The sequence below is a fragment of the Ambystoma mexicanum genome, chromosome 10 (genome assembly GCF_040938575.1).
Source record: "Ambystoma mexicanum isolate Mex_15411 chromosome 10, UKY_AmexF1_1, whole genome shotgun sequence".
In the NCBI taxonomy this organism is placed as follows: domain Eukaryota; kingdom Metazoa; phylum Chordata; class Amphibia; order Caudata; family Ambystomatidae; genus Ambystoma; species Ambystoma mexicanum.
In genome coordinates, this window is record NC_090932.1 from 181,405,456 (window position 1) to 181,431,548 (window position 26,093).

The following is a 26,093-nucleotide window of genomic DNA, read 5'->3' on the forward strand; positions in this document are numbered from 1 at the left end:
TGAGGAATACGTGGGAAACCACAATCCATTCGAAGAACAAGTTACTTAGCCTTGGTAATTTTCTTTCGACTGGATGTTCCTGCCACGTATTCCTCATCACCCACCAATCAATCCCTTCTTGCCTGTCTGCCATGTTTTACACCTTCCTTTCTTGCAACATCAAGATTGTCTCCTCCTATGAGACAATATGCAAGTTAAAGGAGAGAAAAAACGAAGAACTGAGGTAACGGTCAGCCCGCGTGCTACATTTACCAGTGTCAACATCACGAAAGACAATACGGAGGCCATCGAGGACCAAGACTCGATGCCACAAGACGCTTGATCCTATGAAAAATTAATTCTGAAGCAAGCTGGAAGTTCTAACTCAAAGATGAGGAATACTTGGGAGGAACATCCAGTTGAAAGAACGTTACCATGGGTAAGTAGCTTGTTCTTCTAGAGCACTGCACTATAGGTGTTTAGGTCTTCTTGGTCTAGAGACTTATTACACCGCAAAAATACAGTATCTTGGAATGCTGGTTGATCTTTCCGTCTTTCACTGTGGCTGTAAGAGTACTCTATTCACTTAAATGACTGAACCTTATGAGAGTCAAAAATTACTTTTTACATTTAGCTATCCCTGATATCATAACAAGGAAAGATTTAAGTCAATAAAATAACTTAGTACAGTATGGAGAAAGATCAATTAGAAGTAAAGGATCTGTGAATATTTTCAATATATGCTGATATGGAGGAATCCATCCCTATCTGGAGAGTAGGCAGCCCAAATGTGGACTAGTTCAAGCATCCAGAGGCTTTGAAGTTTGATCAGAAATTGATAGTATAAATAATTGCAGGAATTGAAGTATGAGCGTGGTATAGTATTTAAAGGAGGGTTTTACTGATGCTTGTATCTTGTTGTTTATTTTATAACAGATGCTAAGACTATAAGAAAGTAATTCACAAGGAGATTAACAATCAAAAATGCAAAATCTGCAAAATATATCAAATTCTCCACTCTAGACTTTTCAGAGCATTCATACATTTGGAAATGATGTGAAAAAGTGGTTAGGTATAAAAGAATGCCTGTGGTAGAAGCTATGTAGGCTCACTCAACAGAGCCTCATTGGAGTACATATTAGGACAAGTCACTATTGTATTTAATAAATCAACTTTATTATGTATGGGGAAAAGTACATTGCCAGAACAATTTACAGGAAGTCGATTAGCTGCATATCTTCTGGTAGTGCCACAAAACCAAGGAATTCTGGAGTGAGGTTGCACATGACATTACATACGTCAAAGAGATCTGAAACTGAAAAATAGTCCTGGATGTCTAGGATGGCAATATACATGTATGATTTTGCATGGCAAGAAGCTTGATTGCTTCCAAATGGAAGTTCCTGTAAATACCATATGCTAGAAGAATGATAACACAAATTAAGATACTCAATGCACTTGGAGAACGCTTACTAAATAATAAACCAAATGTAAGAGAAACGTTTCAGCATATGTGGTAAATACATTTATTATTAAAGGGACAATACATAAACTTATGAAGAGTTGTTTAAACTATTCATTAGAGAGTTAGATCATTGTTATTAACGAAATTGAATTTGCATATTACTGATTTGATAATGCTATTAAAAATAAGTTTCGAAGGGATTGTGTCCTCCGACGTATTCCTTATCTTAGATATCTCCTTCCAGCTCTGCTGGCCTCGGAAAATGTTTCTCTAGAGGGCGCTGCGCGTCGACGTCCTCCGAGTCGATGTCCCTCGACAGCCGCCGTGTCGACGTCATCCTGCCTATAAAGGCCGCGCGCAGCTTCCGTTGCTCAGTTCCGTTTTTCCGCGCTTACTCAGTGCCTCGGAATACCGTTGCTCAGTTTTGTCAGGTTAATCCTATTTACCTCGAGATATTCGATCCGTACTCGATGGCTTCTTCGTCGGAACCGACAACTCCTCGGTCCGGCTTCAAAAAATGCTGAGATTGTGGGAAAAAGATGTCGCTGACTGACCCTCACAGAGTTTGTCTTTGGTGTTTGGGAGCTGAACACCATTGTTCGGAGTGCGAGGACTGTATGTACATGACAGCTAAGGCCTTGAAGGAGCGTAGGGGGAAGCTGGAGAAAGGTAAGACTTTTAAAGCTTCTTCTTCCTCGACGAAGTCGAGACATTCGTCCCCTCGTCACAATTCGCGCTCCAGGTCTCGGAGTGGGTCCCATCACTCCTCGAGATCGAAGCACTCGAAGAGGAGACGTCCCCTTCTCCGTCTTCCTCTTCCTCTGTTTCTCCAAAGAGAATCCCTTGCCCCACGAAACATAGTTCCCGGGCTGAATGGGAGGAATTACGCAAAAATATGATGCGCATCTTCGAGAAAGCGGCCTCGACCCCCTCGAAGACTGCCGAGAGCGATGCTCTGGTCGAAAGACCCGAAGGTCAAAAACGCCGCAAGTCGCAGTACCCGGCGAAGGAAACTTCTCGAGCGTGTCTCGAACCCTCGAGTAAGGCTATGACCTCAAAACCTTCTTCGAAGGTTCCGTCGACGCCGTCGACGCCGAGGTCGGTGTCTTCGACGCCGTTGTCGAAGGGACCTTCGACACACGGGTCTGTCGACTCGACGCCATCTTCGACACCGGCGTCGACGCCAAGAAAAGTCACGGTTACGACACACCCAGTGGCTATCCCCAGGTCCTCGATGACGATGGCGTCGAGGTTGTCGACTTCCTCGAGCAGAATCCCAATTCTGTCGAGGTCATCGAGGCCTCCGCCTTTGTTTTCGACGCCACGCCCGAAGACCTCGACGTCGGCATCGACAACATCGACGTTTTCGAGGCCGATTATGACAAGTTTGGCACCCTCTGCCTTGGAGATGGGGTTTACACCCTTTATGAGTTCAGAACAATTGAGAACTATGTCCTCAATTATGGAAGAGGGTGAATTGTCTGAACAAGAAGACACATTTGAGTTGCAGGGACCTGCAACCCCAGTTAGAGAGGAGTTATCCTCTGAAGAACGCAGGTTAAAGGATGTTCATGATTCCTTACATGAGGCAAGTGGGTTGGACACTTCCCCTGAGGTGGAGTTTGCTAGGCCAGACCCGGGGGAGCATGCTGAAACCCCCTATAGAGCCTTAATGGCCAGGCTCACAGAGTTTATGGGGTGGTCTGCACCTTCACAGTCTTTCCAACAAGATGACCTCACAGACATTCTTGACAAAGGCCCACAGGAGGATCCTATAGTGCCCTTTCATAAAGCTCTTCAGAGGAAGATCATGACGAACTGGGAAACCCCAGATGTCGTCCCGGCAGTAAATAAAAAACTGTCTACAAAATACAGGGTATCTTCTGCAGACCCTGAGTTTTTGTCAAAACACCCATCCCCAGAAAGTCTGGTGGTACAGGCAGCATCTTCTACTGATGTCAAGACTGCTTACCCTACCGTCCCACAGGACAGGGACGATAAAAAATATGATGCTATGGCAAAGAAAGTTTTTTCGGCATGTAGCATGGCGTTAAAATCTGTTAACGCTACTTGCACCCTTGCTAGATTCAGCCATACACTTTGGGAGTGTGCTTCTACAGCGGCTGACTGCATCCCGGAGGGAGAAGAAAGGGAGGCGTTCCTGAATATCATACAGGACGGTAAAGACCCTATGTGCGAATCCCTCCAGACGGGCATTGATTCGGCTGACAGTATCAGCAGAGCAATGGCGGCAAGTACAACAACCAGGAGATTCGCCTGGTTGAGAAAGTCTGGTTTTGCCCCAGATGTGCAAGCCAGGCTCTTGAACATGTCATTCGATGGCTCTTCTTTTTTCGGAAAAAAGGCGGATGACAGTTTAGAGAAAGTGCAAACTTCAAAAGCAGCAGCAAAATCCATAGGCGCTGCAATCCGTCAGACACCTTTTCGTCCCACAGGAACCTCTGCGAGGGGCAAGTCCTTTCGCTTCTACTCCGCATTCGCAAGAGGTAGAGGACGACCGGCTCAAAGGGGACAAAGAAGAACTACCCGAGGTGGACGGGGTAGATATTCAAAAGCTGCAGCAACAGTAGGTGCCTCTTTACCATCAGCATCTGCATCAGCCGCCCCAAAACCACTCTGAGGACTTCCCTCACAGGACACCTGTAGGAGGCAGGTTGACTCAACATCTGGCGGAATGGCAGGCTATCACGTCAGATGCTTGGGCATTGGAAACAGTTGCCCAAGGTTACTGCCTGCCTCTCCTACGCATACCTCAGAGTCATCCACCGGGGATCAGCTCTCAGAAAGCTCCAGATCCGCTCCTCTTGCAGGAAATTTTGGACCTGCTAGAGAAAGGTGCCATAGAACCGGTACCTGTAGCGGAGAGGAACAAAGGCTGGTACTCCCCTTTCTTTCTCATTCCAAAGAAAGACCGAGGACTGAGACCCATCTTGGACTTGCAAGAATTGAACAAATTCCTCAGGAAAGACAAATTCAAGATGGTCACTCTTTCTCAGATCCTTCAGGCCCTTCAGTTCCAGGACTGGATGGTATCTCTGGACCTTCAGGACGCTTATTTCCATGTGCCTATCCATCTCAAACACAGGAAATACCTGAGGTTCGCAATTGGCAACTCTCATTATCAATTTCGAGTGCTGCCATTTGGGCTGACCTCCGCCCCGAGGGTCTTCACCAAGTTAATGTCGGTAGTGGCGGCAAGTCTAAGGAGGGAAGGGATTCACGTCTACCCCTACCTGGACGATTGGTTGATCAGGGCTGTATCTTCGGAAAAAGCTCAGATCCAGCTAAATCACGTTTGCCACTCCCTTCACAGACTGGGCTTCTCCCTCAATTTAAAGAAGTCACAAATTATACCATCGCAGAGACTCCAGTTCATAGGAGCGATCCTGGACACTTCCCTGGGAAAAGCCTCGCCACCAGAGGTGAGGGCTCAAGATATTCTACAGATGGTTACCAAGTTCCAAGATGCCCAACGTCTCCCAGCCTTCGACTTTTTGAGGTTGCTAGGCCTCATGGCATCCTGCATTTTCCTAGTGCCAGAGGCTCGCCTGAGAATGAGATCCCTCCAGTGGACACTGAGGACTCAGTGGTCACAATTCTCAGGGAGAATGACAGATCTTCTTCAGGTTCCCGACAGAGTGGCTCGAGACCTTCAGTGGTGGGCCTGTCAGGAGAACATTCTGAAAGGAGAACAGTTTTGGCAACCCTGGCCGGAGATAACAGTAGTCACGGATGCCTCACTCACGGGGTGGGGAGCCCACGCCAACGACTTGACCATCAGCGGTCGTTGGTCTCCATCGGAGTCCAGACTACATATCAACCTGTTAGAGCTGAGAGCCATCACAGACATGCGCTGAAGGCGTTCCTGCCAGCTGTACAAGGGAAAAATGTCCTGATAATGACAGACAACACGGTGGCCATGCATTACCTCAACAAAAGAGGAGGCGTAGGATCACTACCCCTGTGCAGAGAGGCGATGCAGCTCTGGTTTTGGGCAATCCAAGAAGGAATCTCTCTATCAGCAGTTCACCTAGCCGGAGAGAAGAACTTGACAGCGGACGCTCTGAGCAGGCAGAGCAGTCTCCCATGAGTGGAAACTAGCTCAGGAAGTCCTTCAAGAGATCTTCACCCTTTGGGGAACCCCTCAGGTGGATCTGTTCGCCACCAGTGTCAACAGGAAATGCGATCTGTTCTGCTCAAGGGAATTTCCCCCGAGAGGTACCCTGGGAGACGCGCTCATAGTGGACTGGGAGTTTCCACTTCTGTACGCGTTCCCACCGGTCCCTGTCATTCCTCAAATGATCAGGAGGTTGAGAAGATTCAGGAGAACCATGATCCTAATTGCCCCGGATTGGGCCAGGAGAACGTGGTACCCGGACCTTCTAGACTTGTCCATCTGCCCTCCAATTCGACTTCCACTCAGAGAGAACCTACTCTCACAGAAGGGAGGTCAGGTTCTCCATCCAGACATCAAAACCCTCACGCTTGGCTTCTGAAAGGCTGAGGTACAAGGATTGGGACCTCCCTGATGATGTTATAGAGGTGTTGCTTTCGGCAAGGAGGCCAGCAACAAAGTCTTTATACCGCTGCCGTTGGAACAGATTTTGCAGCTGGTGTAGAGAACAGAATATCGACCCCTTTTCATGTGGTACACCAATGGTTTTGTCCTTCTTACTCTATTTGGCGAATTCAGGCCTTCAAGTTGGCACCATTAAGGGCTATCTCGCAGCGCTATCCATCTTTAAGCGCACTGCGGAAGAACCATCCTATTTCAAGTTACCCTTGGTAATACAGTTTCTAAAGGGGTTAACCAATGTTTATCCCCCAAGACCATTCCAGGTTCCCCTATGGGATTTAAACTTAGTCCTAACTTTCCTGATGGGCACACCTTTCGAACCACTCCATTCTTGTTCGTTAAGATTCCTTACCCTTAAAACTGTTTTATTAATAGCACTTACATCTGCTAGAAGGGTGAGCGAATTATAAGCTCTTTCTTGTAAACCCCCTCATACAATCTTTCACAAAGACAAAGTTGTCCTGCAAGTGAAGCCTAATTTCCTCCCAAAGGTGGTTTCTGAATTCCATATCACTCAGAAGATTACCCTACCATCTTTCTATCCTCCTCATCCCGGGAAAGAGGAAGAGAGGTTACACAGGCTGGACCCTAGAAGGGCATTAAGTTTTTACATTAGTAGACTAGCCAGGATAAGACAGGCAGACCAGCTGTTTGTAGGTTACACAGGTCACAAGCTGGGGTTACCAATAACTAAGCAGACCATTTCCAGATGGATCATTCTAGCCATTTTGGAATGTTATAAACTGGCAGGGAAAGAGCCCCCTCAAAACCTTAGGGCTCATTCGACCAGAGGTATTGCAGCTTCATCGGCCCTCAAAAGAGGTGTGCCGGTTAAAGACATCTGTGCGGCCGCTACATGGTCGTCTGTCCATACCTTTACACGATTTTACAACTTGGATTCCTCCTCCAGTCAAGAGACTAGGTTTGGAAGAGCTGTACTGCACTCTATTCATCAATAGAAGACAGCGTGAAGTCAGTACTCCCTCCTCCAATAATAGAATACTGCTATGGGAGCCTATCTAAGATAAGGAATACGTCGGAGGACACAATCCCTTCGAAGAACAAGTTACTTCTTACCTTGTAACGTTCTTTCGACGGGATGTTCCTCCGACGTATTCCTTATCGACCCTCCCATCCATCCCCGCAGTTCTACTTCCCTTGTTGTTGCAGCTTACACTCCTTCAGGGTGATTAGTCTAATCCAGACAGAAATACTGTGGGCTACAAAACGGAACTGAGCAACGGACGCTGCGCGCGGCCTTTATAGGCAGGATGACATCGACATCGATACGGCAGCTGTCGAGGGACATCGACTCGGAGGACGTCGACGCGCAGCACCCTCTAGAGAAAAATTTTCCGAGGCCAGCAGAGCTGGAAGGAGATATCTAAGATAAGGAATACGTCGGAGGAACATCCCGTCGAAAGAACGTTACAAGGTAAGAAGTAACTTCATTGATTGAATTGGTAAAGAAAATCTGCCTATAGTTCTAGGTCTCGTCATACTACCACTGGCATGGAAATTAAAAGTGCTGTTATTCCCATTATAGATCTTTCTTGTGCCTCTTGGTTCTTAGCAAGCTCACAGAGTGCCACCTTTGGGTCTATATTGTGGTGTCTACTGGTGCAGACCAGGAAACTCTCTGAGACCTTCTGTACAGCTGACAGTGAAGGTATAAACAGTTAACAGACAGTTAACATGATTAACAGCATTAAATTCCCTCCTCAGTATAGCTCAACTAGCTCAACTATCTCTCTTGTGAGGTTGTTGGAAGCGGCCACTGGCTCAGGTTACCGGTGCTATTGATGTGGCTTGATGACCACCAGTGAACACTGTTAGTTCCTTTCCTTGTGAGTGTTCCTGCAGCAGCAGCGACACAAACGAATTTGTGCGAGCCGGTGCTGGAGGAGCAGTCACTGCACACTGCGCTGAGTCTGTGTTTAACCAGGTCATCCCTTTTCTTCGGTGCAAGGTGAGAGGTCCGGTAAGGAGCTGAGAAACTTGCTGGCATTACACAAGGCCCGGGGGGCCTGCCAGACATACTTAGCTGCATTAGGCATTAGTCAACTGTTTGGTCGGTGCTGTGGCATGCTGGGCACTGAAAGGTGTATTGCCTGGAGATGCCCTCTGTATTAATACCACCAGCAGACCTGTTGTGGTAGGTTCTGTGGTGTTCCAGGGACCTGAGAGGTGTCTTGTCCGGAGGTGCGGTCCATATCATTAACCACCTGCTGATCCGAAGTAGAGGCAGCAGGATGATATAAACAGCTTTAAGCACCAATCATAGCTTATATATTTCTTGCTTGGAGAGAGCGCTGATGTGTGTTGGTGTGTTTCATTTTAAAAATTACAAAAGGACTGAAAGAGGTGTGGAGCACCGTAGCAAGGTCTGGTGGAGAGTTTGATCACTCTCCGTAAAGCCCCCTCTAGAGTCGCACCACAGTGTTTTCCTGCTTGGGGAGAGCGCTGCTGTGTGTTGGTGTGTTTCACTTTAAAACTTATAAAAGGTCTGAAAGAAGCACGGAGTGCCGGTGGAGAGTCCAGTCACTCTCCAGTCATCCAAGAGTCAGACAGAAGGAGGTGGAGCTCTTTTAGTGCTGGGAAGTGACTGTATGGAGTTGCACAGCGGCAGGTCTCTGAGAAGCGGCAGAGGGACGGCGTTACCAGCATTACCAGCAACAGAGACGGCAGCGTCGTCTGCTGATATCCCATGGCTGAAGGAGAGAGGGACCGTCGGTAAGCCGAGTCTTCCTCGCTCTGCGTTGGAGCAAGAAACTGTGCTGATTCACCTGTACCTACTTTTGCCCCACAGGCCCATTCGTCTTCTTCTAACGTCTTTACCGTTTCACCACGCTCAAATCAGAAAACCAATCAAGTGTTACCACTCTTTCTCTTATGTGTGATGTCCCATCTTAGCTCTCTCCCATCGTTAAGGCCGGTTCTGCAGCTTCAGTCTTTTCATCGTGTGACAACGGATGTATGGAGTGTCTGGAGGTTTGTGTCCTAGTCGTACCTTTGGGCACCGAAGCTGCAGCGAAGGATTTCCTCCTAGAGGAGTCTGCTGAGTGTATGGCGGTGGTGGTGGTGTGTGATCCAACGAGGGATGGGCAAGAGGATTCCGACCTCGACACGGCAGATAATGGTCAGCCGTTTGACAAAGATGTTCATGTGAGCCATAACAGTCAGACCAGTGCATTTACGGAATCACTAAAGGGCCCCATAAAGAACGTCATAACGGCAAAAGCGCAAATTCATGATAAACAAGCAAATGAAAAACCTGACCTTCTATCTCCTCAGTCACAACCAATATCTCTAAATTTAAACATGAACGCCAGAGAGACGACTGTTGTAGCAAATGATGATGCTAGCGCCGAGTTAGATATTCTGGTTGTCCTCCCGTTTCCTAGTTTGTTGGTGGCAAAGGTAGCTGAAGTGTCCCAGCTAAATTGGGGGTGTTATTCCACTAAGGGCAAATGCAGCCCTAGGGGTCTATTACAACTTCGGCCCCAGTGACGGAAGTTTGTGGGAGATGTGGCCAAAAATTGGATTGGAGTGGCTCTAAGGTGGGGAGTCCATACCAATTGGGGGGGCAGATAACTTTCTTCTTTCCTAAAATGTTGGGCACGTTAAACTGAGTCTGGTGACTTGACTGATGCTGAAAATCTGGAAGGAACTGGGGGGTGAGGGGCCCGGACCAGGAAAATTCATCATTGATCGTTGCCCAGGGTGTGGCTTGTATTTTGGCACCAGCTGGCATATCCTCAGTGTCAGATAATATCCAAAGTAAATGGTCCTATCGGGGGCCTCCTCCTGTCTTTGCCATTAACACTCCAACGGCATTTAAAGTGATTACATCTTTGGGTCAGTTGCCTTCCCCAAAGGGCACTAAGATTTGGAGGGTGGGCTTGATCCTCAGCACTCAGGATATCAAGAAACAAGTACGCCAGGCCAAATTGCGTTTGATGTAGTAAAGGCCGGCGACAAAACAATGGAGCAATTCCTGAGGAAAGACATTGCCAGAATAGGGGAAATTATTGAGTTGGTGAATTCAGGAAGACCATCATTAGGAAGAAGGAAGTTCGCTATTTCTGGGCCTTCAGCAGATTTTCCAGGCATGCAGGAAAGGGATGGGCCAGCTGGTATAGAAGCTATGTATGATAAGATGGATGAAATACTTGGAGAGTTGGGGGAGATATCCCTCAAAACCTTGGTGGGGAGGAAAAGGATGTCTTAGCTGAACCATCATGCAAGAATCCGCCAATCTTGGCGGAGATAGAGGAGGAGGAGGTTTTGGGACAGCCACCAGTGGAGATTCTGAAATGCAACCATTGTAAAGATGCCGGTGCGCATCGTAGGGTAAGATGCTGCCCCGGATTTTAGCAGTGGAAAGACCATGCTGACTTTGACATTGATCAACGATAACCTCAAAGACCAAGAGACACTGCTTGCAATGTTGCATAGCAACGTCCTTTTTATTGCGGGATATATTACAGTTTCTGGGGCTCAAAACACACAAGTCGTAAAGGACCCAATTAAGAGCCGGGAAGTAGGAGCGTGTTGTTCCTTTGCAGGTCTCACTGATTTATCGGGCCTGTCAGGAGGGGCTAGGGCAGTAGCCAACAGGCTACCTTGTGTGAGTGATTGTGACATATTCATCGTGGAAGAGGCACAAACCAAGGAGAAAGCTAAAGCGGCTTGTAAAACCTCAAACGAGCTGCAAGCAAATGTAGACTTGGGGAAAACTGAAGAAACCCCGCAGGTGGACAGAAACAACTCAGAAAATGTTGCTTTTCACACCACGACAGGAAAAATGGAAGTAGTAGAGGCAGACCAGCCCCATGAACCAGCTGCAGCTTATTCAATATTTGCCAGGAAGTGTGGGAAAATGTTTGGCAAAGAAATGCAACTGAAATGCAACTGAAATCCAGAAATCAAAGTAACACTTCACTAGTGAGACCAAGCACTACCACCTACCCAGACTGACTCACTAAAACAAGACGAGCGGGGAAGGGAAAGATTGGAGAAAGAACTGGTGGAGTGGGGTATTCGGTTGAAGCAAATGGGGCTTCGAACAAAGACATCTGAGAGGAAGAAAGACCCTGTTGTAAGCTCTGAGGCCCAGGACATGTCAATAATTTGGTCAACCTATCCTTTGAGTACAGAGGAAAGTCCCCGACAACTTGGCAAGGACAGACCCACTTTATCATATTCGCTTATGATTCTCGATCTGGACGAGCCCGACACCCTTGCAGTAAGAACCTTCCTGGGTGATGAGGAATGTTTAATAGCTGTTACGGCTACTTTTGCGCCACAAAAACCAGAGAGAACCAGCCATTCCTCTGATCTGCGAAGCCGAATCCCTAAATTATTGGGCCCCTGGAGAATGGACCTAGGGGGAAACTCTGCAGACCCTGTTTCGCAGGGCTTGCCAGAAGACGCTGTAAAAAAGATTGTAGAATCAGCCTTGCCCTGTGTTTTGTCTCATGGAGGGCGGCAATGTGAAAAGTCCTTTGAGGGAAACATGCTGGCATGGAGGGACGGGTTGAAACAAAAAAATAGAGTATGAGACCCGGAACTCTCGAATGAAATTACCCCGGCACATAAAAGATGGGCACAGGTGTTTGCGACTTGAAAGACTGATAGACCAGAAGGAGGCCTTAATCTTGAATAGAAGGAACGTTTTGGCCCTGCTAAATTGTATTCCGAGCATGCATCAAGTCCGCTCTGAAGACTTGCAGGTGATTGAATTCATGGACGAGGTTCGAATGGATGCAGTGTTCCTCCCCATCCCTTCAGCAGCCGTGAAACTGGCAGCTAACTGGAGCTTTCGTATGTTGGGTTTTTACTTGACCCCAGTTTTGAAAAACCGGCTCCGGAAACCAGGAATTTATTAATAATATACCCTCCCAGGCAATAACTAAGTCTCTTGTTTGTCAAGGGATTGTCAGAGAGGAGCCCTGGCCAAATGTACCCCAAGATGAGACCCGGAGACCTAGGGGGGTTTGTTCGTCTACAGGGACCTCTGTTGTTAAATGTACCTCACTGTTTTCGAAATCATGATTTGAAAGTGTCAAATATGTCGAATGGGGCCTTATTGGTTGTAGTAAGAAACAGCCCGGGGTTAGAAGAAAAAGACGCTGTTAACCCGAATCCACTGATGCAGAGGATATCTTTATGACGGAAAACCCCAGGGGCAGGGGGGTCTGCAAAGGACGGAGGGTGGAGGGATGGTGGTCACTGTCCATATTAAACCTATATTGGAACCCAAAAGTAATCAATACCAAGGAGATTTTTGGACAGGCCTCGAGACTTATAGACAAAGATTGCACTGAGAGTGGTTCCGTGTTTGTTTGTGGAGACTTGAACAACACATACTTAAATAAGATTGGGTCCATCAATCGAGTGGACAAAATAAACACAACTCAATCTGAGAGAAGAGGGTTAGCTTGGGCCAGACTGTTGGACCTCCTCCTTAATGGCTGTTTTTCAGGGGATTCCCTGTGTATGCCAACATGGAAGAGGAGTTTGAAAGCAGCTATAACTGACTATGTATTCGTCTCCCGTGATTTTTTTGTGAGAGTGAAGGATTTTGGGGTGATTGTGTGCTCAGCCAGTGACCATAATTTGCTAAAAGTACGATGGTGGGAGGAGGTGAGGGTGGAGGAAAAGTGGGTGGATCTGGGAGTAGACCGACAAACAGAGGGCGTAGACTTAGACTGTCCAGGGTGAAACTGAAATCCCTTATGGACCAATATTCAGTAGTGGTAAATAAGGCAGAGGGAGCCGCATTACAGCCCTCACTGGACTTCTCACCAGTCCTACATTCCTTCATGGTCAGAGGACCTGTTCACTGTCCAATTCAGATAAAGCATCGCCATGTGTATGAAAAGATGGTGGTGGTAAAAAAAAAGAGATCTAAAAAAGACCCTTGGAAAGTTACATTCTTCTGGCTCTGACCTAATGGTGTCTGAAGGTCGTCGGTTAAAAAACGCCTATAAAAACTGGCTCCGGGGACACAAAGCAACGATGCTTCAGCATAACGCTGAAGACATGCTGAATACAATTTATTTAAAAAGCACAGGCGTACCCGGGAAGTTAATTAAATCTTGTTATGAGACACAGTGGCCTCTGAGTCTTCCTGGGTACATCATTTTAAAAATCTGTATTCAGTTGGCAATGACTAGGAACAAGGGGAGAATCCAGGGCCCTCATCTGTTTGGTCAATACCACAAACCACTGACGATATTAATATTATAGATTTAATCAAGAAGGCAAGCTCCTCCCGAGCCCCGGTCCCAGATGGACTGAATAACGCCATGCTGAAAGAAGAACCTGATTTTTGAGTGCATTTTTTGCAAACTATCTGTCACGACCCTCGCCCAAAACCCCCTATGGCAAACCCATTGGCCAGGTGGAGTCAGGACTCGGGCCTCTAGAGCCTGACATCCTCTTCAAAAGCCCTCATGGGGCAAGTCCTGGCGCCTATGGCGCCAGCCTCATACACCATGAAAAACAATGTGCTTGGGAACTACTTTATTGTATTGTCAGCCACCATGGAGGCATGAACATAGCTTGGTTCTTAAGAACCAAGCTATGCGCTCTAGTGTTTTGGGTGTGGTAGTCTAGGGACTACTTCACCTGGACTATTTTGTTGGGGCTATTTAAACCACACCCGAGCAAGACAACATGCTTTGCGTTACTTTGCAGCTTGCAACGTGACGCTCACCGTGTCCAGCTATTCCCTCGTACCTCAGAGAAGCAGAACCTGCAAGGAGACAAAAGGAATATCATTAGCAGCAGCATCGTACCTGCAGTCTTCATCTTGAAACACTTGCAGCTACTGAGAACAGCTTCCTCAAATCTGCACGCCTCCTGGACAGAACGACTTGAAAGAGGAAGATAGAGGCAACATTAAAGAAAGCAGTAGAGACATTTACAAATTACGAACTGCTCAAAAGGCTTACCTGGCTGGTCGCCTCTCGACTGGCACCACTCCGGACATTCCACTCGCGCTGAAGAACACTGCGACCTACAAGGAAGGAAAACACAGGTTAGCAAAGGCAAGACCTTGCAGCGCTGGGCATAGCACTTACTTACCGCATCATAGCACTCTTAATGCGCCATCATTTACCTGCGGGGCTCAACCATGCCAGTTCGTCGCGCTGAAGCTCCGCATACCTAATGGAGAAAAAAGAGACATTTTAAACAAAGAAAGGCATGCAGGATAGCAACAAAACTAAAGAACAGCAATAAGACCTACCTGAACAATATCAAACAGGCCGGCGTCAGTGAAGTAACTGGACCGCACTCGCCCATGAAAGACACGCCCCTGCAAAGAAGGCAGGACGGAGAGCACGCCTAATTCTACCAGAAGGCAGAACCTTCCCCGCAGACCACATCAGGGCAAAGCTGAGAAGCATACCAGCAAGTAACCCGGCTGGGTGGCGTCCCTGTGGATACCAGGTGAGCGTAACACTATCATTGAGAGGATAAAGCGAGATCAGGCCCTTACTCCATCATGGGTACGAGCAGTTGTGGTCCCGTTATTCAAACAAGGCAACAGGGATGACCCGGGTAACTATCGCCTTGTTGCCCTTTTGGATGTCCTTGCCAAACTTTACGGGAGTTGTTTGTTTAAAAGGCTAAACGAATGGACAGAGAGAGTTGGTTGTCAAGATCCTTTCCACACCGGCTTCATTTCCAGTCCAAATGTAGCACTGCTCCCTATTCTTAAGGACAGGGCCCTGGAAGTCAAGGGGAAGACATTTGTGGCCTTTGTCGACCTGGTGCAGACATTTGACAGCATAAATAGATCAAGGTTGTGGGCCAAAATGGAGCAGTGGTGTTGCTCAGAAGATATATTAGAGCAAATATGAGCTCTCCATACGGGAACTACTCTGAGAGTGAGATTGAACAGGGCAGGTCTGCTAACTGATGAAATTCAACTAGAGGCTTTAAACAGGGCTGTCCCCTTTGGCCCGCCCTGTTTAATCTTTATATTGCAGACCTGGGGGGGGACCTTGAACCAAGAAATTGCCCTCCCTCCTAAATTAGATGAGGTCCCCATGGGCCACATACTTTAACTGATGACCTGATAGTTATGGACTAGACGCCAATAGGACTCCAGCGCGCGTTGGCTAAGTTAGAAGAGTACGTTAAGGAGAATGAGTTGGCTGTCAACAGTATCGAAAAGTTGGTTCTGGACAAGCCGCAATCTAGACCCAGAAGATGGCCTTGATGTATACCGGGGACTTCATAGCGGAAGAAGTGGAGTCATTTAAGTACCTCAGTACTTGTATAAATGCAAGCAAGACTGAGTCTAAGTCTGTGGAATTACTGAAGGGCTCGGGCCTTAACATTGGCAAGCCAAGCCGGGATCCTTAATAAAATATTCTGTCGGTTTTCGATTGTACCTCTAATAGACTTCAATAGGTTAAAAGTGACAACAGTATTGTCTATTGGTTCGGCATCTTTATTTTTCATTCCGGAAATAACTTGGCCTCTGATTGAAGGCCTGTTTTGGAAAAAAGGTCTTGGGCCTCCCAAAATCTACCCCAGTACAGGTGATTAGGCTAGAACTGGGACTGACATCATTACGGCGTATGGTCAAGTGGAAGGCCCTCTCACTGTTCAGGAAATGTGTGTTGGAGAACCCCCCTAAAATACTTTTCTTCTTCTTTTTTTATTGTACATTAGCCAAAATATGACTTTTTACACAGTACAAATACAATCAAAACCAAACTAATCAAAAAGAAAAAACATCATAAAAAAAGTTGAACATCAGTACCGAAACATCATGCAGCGAAAAAGGATAAGAAAAAGCACAAAGCATAACGCAGAACACAGATAATAAATTACTAAAACCTTACAGAGAAGAAAGGGCCTCAAATTATTGGCAAGGGCTTCAAAATGGGCCGATTACTCAACAAATTGAGGTCCTTTAAAACCACTATAACTTCATATGTAAGAAAAGCTTCATTACCAGATATTAATCTGTCCCAAAACATGTCTGTACAAAGAGCGTTGGAGTCATGGACAAAGCGTTTAAATCTGAAAACTCTAGTAGGCCAAGACCAAAACCACTCTGTCAAAAGATGGCGAGTTGACTGAGTCGGAGTCTTAAGAAATCCATCCTTGTATGTGCGTCAGGAGATTTCAATCGGTATTGCGGGAGTAAGCACCTTGGTTTATCAATTACCAGAGGGGATGATGAGAGCTTAGCACTCCTCATTCTGTCTGTAGTTCTCATCAAATCCATCCGATGAAGGCTTTCCTTTACTTTGGAGGGATTCTGGATGAGAGTATCGGGGTCTGAATCTGACAAGGAAAGAATCTCAATACCTTTGGATCTCAAGGTATTTAACAAAAGGTTGGAAGAGTTCCTCATAGCGTCAGCCAGAGCCTCATAAAGAGATGATCTTGGCAGGGCTAAAACTAGTCTATAACATGAGACCCATTTTCATTCCGCCAATTCCTCAAGGAAATAGGACCAAATTCAAATCTTAAACAAGAGTTCAGAACACAATCTAGAAGGCCCAAGGACCTCTTCCAGATTTGCTTTCAACCTTGTCCCAGTCAATCTGATAAGTTTCCAAATTATATTCCATCCCAAAGATGAGAACAGGAACTACTTCTCCAACATAAGATTTTACAAGCGGGAGGATGGAAAATGTGCAATACTGCAGAGAGATTTATTTCATATGAGCAGCTAAGCTGACTATCGTTAGATCTATTGCTAGAAGCAGGTCATCCCTAGTCTGAAAGGCAGTCATTTTGGAGCCTAAATAAATCACCTCCTTAGACAAAGACATTTTCGAGTTTGTCTAATTGCCAAACAAAAGGTTTATTCTTTTTACATGGATGTTTAAAGGCAATAACCTTAGATTTTCCCGGGTTGATTTTTAGCTCATTATGTTTTGTATACTCCATCAGTACATTGAGTAGACGCTGCAGTCCGACTTGTGTCTGATCAAAGACAACAATGTCGTCTGCATACGCCAACCAATTATTTTTCTCTGATTACCAAGTTTAGGAGCCGCTAACCCAGAGTTCCCCAGCAAGTCCACTAAATCTGATAGATAAAGAATAAAGAGAAGGGGTGCGAGGAGACATCCTTGACGTACCCCCCCCTTTCTATCCAGATTGATTGGGAAAGGGCACCCAATTTGGATAACCTGACTCTTAATGAAGAACCTTCATGCAATTCCACAAGAATAAAGAGCAAGGGGTCTGGGATCTCCCACAACTTTAATTTCTCCTACAATGTATTCCTATTGATAGAATCAAAAGCTTGCGAGAGATCAACCCAAGCTCCAAATAAGGGGGACCCACCCTTTTTGAGTGAGTATGAAGTCAGACAGCCTGGAATTAGTGTATTCAAGAAAGTAGAAAGCCCCCTCTTAAAACCAGTCTGCTGATTCAGAATTATACCTTTGGCCTCTGCCCACTTCTCCAGTTCTGATAGAATGAGGCCAGAGAAGATCTTCCCGTCGGCATCTAAGATGGAAATAGGCTGATAATTTGACGGGATCGATCTACATCCCTTTTTGTATATAGGGATAACAATAGACCTTCTCCACGAGTCTGGGGGCAGTCTCGTAAGGATAATGTTATCAAACAAGATCTTTAGGACCCTGGACCAAATTACTGGATTCAGTTTCAGGACAGCGTTACTCAGGCCATTAGGACCAGTGGCCCTTGAGGAGGAAGATTTTCTTATCAAAGTTTCGATATCCTGCAAGGTGTAATTTAGGGACCACTCTGTAGAACGTTCTACCTTAACCGCCTGGCAGCTGGGTGAGCCATAAGGGCCAGAGAAGTGTTAAATCCAAGAGCACTCTTGTATGATCGTTTCCTATTAATCACCAATGACACTCCTCACCGATCCCACAATCGACCAGAAGCTTCTGGAATTTTTGGCACTGACAGCGTGTAACATTTCCTCCCCTTTTCTTCTCTCATAAATGTATGGGAACATAACCAATTTCTTTGAGAGTTATTTAAAGTTTTTAGTTCAGACTTCAGGACCTGGGCATGCCCTATATTTTTTTAAGCAGCATCTATGGCACCTAATTGTTTTTTTCATTTGATAGGTTTCAAAGTCAAAGGGATATTGGTGGGACCTCACGCACTTACTTTGACCTAAGCCGGGGGGGATTTAGCTCCCAAAGAAAATCACAGAATCTTAGGGGTTGGCAACCCAACACCAATTGTGTAAGAGGGGATCTGTAAGGATTGTCATCAAATGATCTGTCAAAACACGACCACCACTCTCAAACTTAACAACCCAATTTCCAGCATTGTTTACAGACAAGAGTTCGGGAAAAGCTTGCACCTGCTTTTTTTGAGAGAGGTTGATAGTTGCTTCTAGGATAGTATGGTCATCTATATTTCCCTTTCTAATCCAGAATTCTGAGCAGCTATCAAACAGGTTTACAGAAGAACATATAATCAATGGTAGAGAGTTTGGAGTCCCGTTGCCAGGTATGTCTACTGGGAATGTCCCCCCTAATATTACCATTTAACATGAGGTCGATCCCAAGTTGACATAAAGTTGCACCACGCATAACCATTAAAGCTCTTTTTTTTAACAAATAAGTTGTAAGTTTGCGTGTCAACACATTGAGAGTTGAGATCCCCCATTATGATAATATCATCTTCAGGAAATTGGGAGGTAAAGTCCACCAGAAGATCTGATAGAATTTCCAAAAAGTCAACTAGCTGCGTGGCAGTCGGGTTCCAATAGAGATTAAACAAAATCCAATTGGAAATCGACTCCTCATCCCTTTTTTCCATTCGTACAACGAGGATACCATTTTCTTAATTCGATAGCAGAATAGATGCATAGAAAATCTCATTATTACAGAAGACCATCAAACCCCCTGTAAGACGACCCTTCAACCCTTTATGTGCCTTTTGGTGATATGCCGAGAATCCCTCTACATTCATTGTATTAGAGCATAGGGTCTCCTGCAGAGAAATTATATGAAAATTCCAGAAAATATATGATTTTTTAACAGCATCCAGAGTGAAACCAGTACCTCTCGTATTCCATGACAAACATCTCACGTCAACCATAGTTAGAGTTTCTGTTGGGGCATTCCCAGTTTGAAAAAGATTTGGGAAATGATTTCAGGAACACATTCCCAGATCTTCTGACCTGACCAGGGTTGGTTATCAATGGCGGTTTAAGAGCTAGACAGCTGAGTTGGAGGCCCTTGAGGGTACCTTGACCACTCCTTCTCTGGCTCCATCGTTGAGACACGGAAACCTCTTAAAGACCAGTCGGCTTCCACCCCAATCATTATCTCAAGGGCTAACTTAGAGTTCATTTGTAATTTTGCAGTATTCACATCGGGATAGCAGGGGAAGCTTGATTGTTTAATATCCGCAGTTGATATGAATCTCACGGCTGGTATAGAGCTTGTTTCCTTCAATACTCTTGGTCGATTTACCGGTTGAGAGTCTTTCTGACACTTCAATACATTTGAGAGACAGAGTGTAAGCTCTTGGTAGTCACGCAACGGCCCTTTATTCGCCGACTGAGAATGGGTCGCATTTGCAGGCAAGATGGTTTGAGGCATTACAATCGCATTTCCCTCTGCCCCAAGTAGGCTTCCCCACCTTTCATTTGGGCCTTTAATGCCAAGTCATTGGGAGGGATCGACTGAGGTAGCAAATTCACCTCTGATTCCACGGATTGTGCAGCTACTGAGGACGCAGACGGTGAATGCACTGCTTTAGTAATCAGCGGCGCTTTAAGAAAGATTGGTGAAATTTTCACTTTTGCTGCACTTAACTTTTCTTGCTTTTTCATTTTGAGGAAAATCGGGGCAATTTTCCTCTGAGGCTCCAATGTATCTGTTTGGCTTCCTACTGAGGTTCTTTTTTTTAAAGGTGGTTTCCCCCTAGACTCTGGTCCACAAGCTTCCAGGGCAGTCCATTTCTTTTGTTTTTTCAAACCTCCAGTAGATTCCTTAATACAAGGCAGAAAAAGATTTGCTGTCCCACCCTTAATAGATTCAGTCACTTTTTCACCTGAGTTTTTTTGTTTGCTGTTATTATCAGGTGTTTTGGCAGTCTCTTTAGTTAGCTCCCTTGCTGCAGTCTGTTGTCTTTCCCTTCGTTTCTTAGTTTTTCCATTTGATTTCTTGGACTTTTTCTTCAAGGTTTTGCACCTATTAGGAGATTCCACCCGTGTTACACTTACGTCCTCTTATCAATGGATATGTGACCCTCCGCTAGCTGAGGTAGACGGATTAATTCTTCCATCATTGAAGCAGATAGCAGTGTATCATCCACATTGGCCATTAGAGTAGTCAGAGGCAAAGCCGGGATGCCAGTGGCACACCGGGACAAGCCTTCAACTTAATTGCTTCTTCCAAAGCCTTATTTTGAATCTCCAAATCCCTTTGAAGGGCCGACCGCTGACTAGGCAATAAATACATTTTTTTCAGATTGTGTCTGCAATTGTGAGGACAGTAGTAAGGTTGTGTCAAACTTATATTCATTGACGCCCGTTTTTAGGGCAATCATTATTGATTTGCTTACTTCCAGTTCTTTTGTTACTTCCAGCAAGATTCCAGGGTGTTGCTGGACCTCTGATTTAATAGTTTCCAGGACTTTCACAAGGGAGCTCAATACAAAATTCAGCGCTACTAATGAGCCCATCCCCTGATCATTTGCCATCACTGGTGAAAGATGTTTGGTAGGGGCCTCCTCTTGGGTGCCTAAAGTTTCAGGCAACTGTGTTTTGGCACCTTGAATTTCTTCCCATAAGGCTGATAGTTCATTCAGTTCGCAAGATGACTCCACTCCAGTTACTAGGGCTTTCTCTTGGTCTATTTATCCCACTGAGGGGTTCAATGTCTGAGGTATTTCATTAGGCAAGCACACCGGAGGAGAGATAGTAGAAGGGTTAATTACACCAGGGAAAAGGTTTTCAATTGCAGTCTTCATGGTAGTGGCCGTCAAGGTATAGTTTCGCTCAGATGACAGAAGATCTCACAAGGGAATTTACTGGAGGGGAGGCATTAACATTTGTTGGTAGACTTCCACTAGTCAAAATTAGGCCAGAGGTTGTTGGAAGCTGGAGGTCATTTACAAAAGCCCTCTGAGTTGGAAAAACGTGCCCCCCCCCTCTTGGATAGGGTCTAAAAGATATGACTCCATCTGTGACAAACACAGGGTCCTTAGATGTGTTCAGGGGGGTTAGCTTAGTAATCAGAAGGTTGTCCACAACAGAGCTTCTCAGATTGTAGACTTTGGCCATGTTGGAATTCTTTGTCAGATTTAGGGGGTTACTCACTTTCTGTTAAAGTGCAACAGAAACTGGGCGCATGAAAGGAGAGACTGCTCCAGAAACCTTCCTCCTTCTACAGTATCTTAAAGTCAACAAGGTACCCTGCTGAAGTGGCAAACTGTTGTGAATGCCTTCATTCTTAAATATACACCCAATAAAATTGGGCAAACATCCACGTATCAGAGTTTGGAAATCAGAAGAACGGCGCAATCAGCAGGTACCACGGAGCATACTGTGTTCACCCCACTCTTGAGAACAAAGAGCTTGATTGGCCCTGCAGGTTCCACACCCCGTTGCTGGCCCTCTAAAAGATATTAAGGATCACTGGCTGGCAGCCCTGCCGTGTGGGTCAAAGGCAAAGCCTGCAGTCCCCACACACAAGGCAAAGAAATTAGTGATATGCGGCTATCAAGGGGCCGGCCAGGGCTCACTGTAGCTGTAACTTGTATGTCAGAGTTCCGGGAACAATGCAATGTGCAGTCTTTATTTGATAGTCAGCCGGGTCGCGTATTCGGGACAGAGCACTTAGATTAATAAGGGATGAAATGACATCAGAGAAATCTAAGACTTTGAATACATGGGAACTCCACTGCATTGAGCCATTGGAAAAAGCTTCCTCTACTGTGGAAGACTTGAGAAATACCCAACAAAAGTTAAGAGTAATTTGTGGAGGGCGGACTGGATTAAAACCTTGGAGGGGGCTAGTGGCTACAAGCTGTTTTACAATCTAAGGCTTGAGTCGGGGGCTGCCGGCACGCTCCCAAGATACCTCTTTAAATTCCCTAGCAGTTCCTATAGATCCTGCTTTTTTGGTGTTGTGGCTTAACCAGTATCCATTGGGGGAGGTTCTGGCAGCAAGGGGCAGCAAAGATCTGAAATCAGCAACGGGTTGCTTTTGTAAGAATGAGGAAACTGTGGAATCTATTGGTCATTTAGTGTTATTTTTCCAACGTTTTAGGGACTTAATAACAAGGTTGTTTGGATGTTTCCTAAGCAGAGTAGGGACGCTTACTCCTGAAGAGTGGTGGAAACTCTTGCTGACTGGGGAAAGTTTCTGATTCTTGCTGTGATGCATTTATTAAAGAAAATATTTCAGACACAATAAGGTTTCCGTATGTGGGAACGCATTGATAGGGATTTTATCTATGTATATGTGAAGGAGGAATCACTTAGATGTTCCTATACTCTGACTGAATTTTTTTTTAAAGATGAATGCACTGACGAACTATGACGAAATATGACGTTTTAGCTTAATGCTTGTTTGTATTGTTGTTTTCTTTTCTGTTTTTTTTTGCCAAAAGGTTTTGTGGTCAAACTAATGTAGTGCAAATAAGAAAAAAAAGAAATCCCTCTTCTTTGCAGGACAGGTGAGGGACTAGCCATGATTGGAACATAAGTCCTCTGAATCACAAGATAGAAAAGGCACCAGTAGACCTGAGGAATTCCTTCTTGTGTATGGAATTGGCAAGGGAAAGAGTAGTAGAGGACGTACACCCTCCACAAATCCCAGGAAAAAAGAGGGCGACTGAGCAATGATTGCTAAAGCGGACCATATATCCCTAGTGCAGTAGAGGGACTCAAATTGCACAGGATTGAAGCACTCTGAAAATCCATTGGGTGGGACTGGGTGTCAGATCTGAGAACTGAATGTATATGACAGGACAGTAGAAGCACTGACAATAATTTGAGACCTGAACTCTTAAATATTTAAGGGCAGTTATAGTTTAGAAAACTGTAGCCTTTGTACATTCTCATGGGAAAATAGTGACGGTTCTGCATACTGAATCTCTGTACATAATCGAGAGAAGGGAGTTGGTGATAGGACTGGGAACCAAACATTTCAGTATACCCCAGAACAGTACAACTAAGGATAAAGGATGGAGTTAAACTCTCAGTATATCCCTACTCATGGGGACTGACTGCAAGGACTATGGACTGAAGCTTTACCAGATCCAATGTCAGTAAAATAACTGGCAGTGAAAAGGACTGAAGCCCTCTGTACATCCTTACTAAAGTGGAGGGTAGTAGAAGAATACGTAGATTTTGAGTTTCTCAGCATTGGTTTAGAATGACATATGGGCAGTTTTGGGGTCATGCATGAAAATGAAGCAAGTTGATGGGAGCTTCAGTGATGATGGGCTGGGTGAAAGTCATCTTAGAGATGAAGTAAGGGACAGTGATGTGACTTTGTTTCAGGTTTGTAGAACATGTCAGAACTGGTAGTCATAGGTGTCATGAGGGGTTCCTTTTTCTTCAGGCACTGGATGGGTGGTGATGGTTATTGTTCAAGGAAAGTGGCTTAGACAGGGCTGAGTGGTGGAGAGCCTTGATCAGAGATAATGAAGTGGGTGGGTTGGTAAGGGCACAGTTTGGGGGAGTTGGTGCTTCAATAGAGATCTCAGGATGTCCCAGCTGAGGCATGAAAAATATAGTAGCCATTTTGAATTTTTGACCAAATAATAATTGCAATGGGGTGTCATTTATGAAGCTTCTTGTTCATGCACAGCGGATAAGGCAGCACTGCATTACGTGAGTTCAGGCTGATGCAAATAGCTCATTACCGTGTCCTTGTTATACTTTTTAGATGGGTTACACACCCCTACATGTGGCCTGCCACTATGGGAATATCAGGCTGGTGAAGTACCTCCTGCAGCACCAAGCCAACGTTGACGCCAAGACCAGGGTAAGAACAACCTTCAATATATCAGGGATGGGGAGGGGCCTCCTCTATTTGAGCACACCTGCTGGCACTTTGTGCACTTTTCCACTCCTGAACACCAGTGTGTACAGTGTTTGTCATATACAGCTGTGCATTTCAGGTATGTTTGTGTATAAGTGCACAGGTAGGGTTTTATAACTGCCTCAGGAGAAAGAGGTGCATGATTTCTCAAAGTCATACGTGGATGGCTCAGCTGTCCATCATAAGGGAACATTAGTGTAGGGTGGGGCTGCTTATTTCTTTCACATCTGTCTATTGTGTTTAGGCAAAGCATATGGTATTGTCTGAAAGCTTGACTGTGGGCAGGGATTTGCCTTTCGTGTTTGTTCTGTGAAGAAGACTCAACTGCTTGAGGAAAGAACTGCAAAGCTCTAAGTGTATGTCGGTATGCTCTGCTCTCTGCTTCTGCCGAGCTTGCACCTGTAAAGTGCTCATCAACCCAAATGAGAATGGTCATTAGTTATGAGGTCACTTGCATTATCATATTATCTTTGGTTACAAGGGACATGGAAATAAAGCTAGAAATGTAATTTAACAATTGTTCAAGGCCATAATCACTCACATTACAATTATTGTCTTTAATTCTAGATATTATTTATCAGTGATTTGGGACTATTTCATTGATAGTCCACCAAATAAATTAAAAGGATGGAAGTCTTCAATTAATATGAGATGCTCCAATCCTCATGGGTGTAATCGTTCGAGAAAAGCAGGCTTAGAGGGGATTTGAAGACTATGTAAATATACGTATGTTGGCCACACAATGGGATGTAGGGGGGTCATTCAGTCACAGAACAGCATATAGAAAATGTTGACATACACTAAGACTGGAAAGAATGAAACTCAATCACTATTTTCTCTGGGGGAGAAGTTACCCTATGAGTTTCTACTGCATTTGTAGGCAGTAACTGCAGCTTCAACAAATGTTTAACTCAAGTTTCAAAGGGGTTTGTATGGAGACAGTGTAACAGTAGATACTATTTAATTACTTATTTATAGAAATCACAGGAAAGCATTGCATTTTTGGCAAAAACGCATGTACAAAATGTAACATTGATAACAGAGCAGAGTACATAAGTCCTTGACAATGGTGAGAGAATGTGATTTGAAGATCAGATGTTACAGGGTAAGGTGGAAACATAAACCAGGGATGAGGACAGGACACAATGACAGTAACAGGATGGTGGAGGAAGTATTCAATTAAGGATGGAGGTGTGATAGAAACGTTCTGTAGGGTCGTCCATGAGGGTAGGGAGAAAGGGAAGCAGGGTGAGGGGGTAACATAGAGTGCTAGGAAACTGGTTCTTCACAAAGGAGGAGGGCTTTGAGGTTGGATTTAAATATTGGTAGAGTTGGAGTAGTATGGAGAGGGAGAGGAAGAGCAATCCACAGTAGGGGAGGGAGGAGGAAGAGAGCGGAAACAAAAGGGAGAACAGTGGGTTCAAGTAGTGGCAAGTAGGTGAACTGAGGATGATCGTAACGAGCAAGGGGTTGAGTAGCTGGTGCGATGAGCAGCTAGGTAGGATGCAACAAGTCCATTGATAATTTTAAAGCTAATGAGAAGACGCTTATAGTTTGCTCTTTGTTTCATAGATAGCCAGTCAATTTGGTGACGGGCAGTGGCGGTAGGGGTAAAGTGAGAAATGTTGAAACGTGTATAGACCGCAAAGTTGAGGACTTTGTCCAGAGGTGAAAAGGCATAGTAGGGAAGCCCATAGAGGAAACTGGCACTGTAGTCAGATCTAGAAAGGACTGAGGTGGAGATTAGCTGTTTAGCAGTATTGAGAGGAAGAAGCTGGCATACATTTTTGATATTCAGTAGTGGCAGATTTGGAGATGAAGAGTGAGAAGTTGCAAGATGGGTCAAAGATGACAGAAAGGATATGAGCGAAAGCAGAGTAAGGAAGCTAGTCAGGAGAGAAGAGAAACAGAGGGGGAGAGGAAGAGATTGGGCCTTATTATGAGTCCGCTGATAACCCTGCCGGTGCTACCGGCGGGTTGTCGCCGGACTCAGAATAATTTACTGGCACCTGAC

At 45.3% G+C, this 26,093-nt stretch overlaps 1 protein-coding gene across 8 annotated transcripts in view; it reads left to right on the plus strand.

Annotated features, from left to right (window-relative positions):
* ANK1 (ankyrin 1) overlaps nucleotides 1–26,093 on the plus strand; it is a 2,823,483-nt gene that overhangs the window by 1,277,287 nt on the left and 1,520,103 nt on the right. For all 8 annotated transcript variants that reach the window (XM_069617665.1, XM_069617670.1, XM_069617666.1 and 5 more), the window contains one exon: nucleotides 23,924–24,022. In XM_069617665.1, the coding sequence (XP_069473766.1) occupies nucleotides 23,924–24,022 (99 nt within the window). The remainder of the gene's footprint in view (nucleotides 1–23,923; nucleotides 24,023–26,093) is intronic.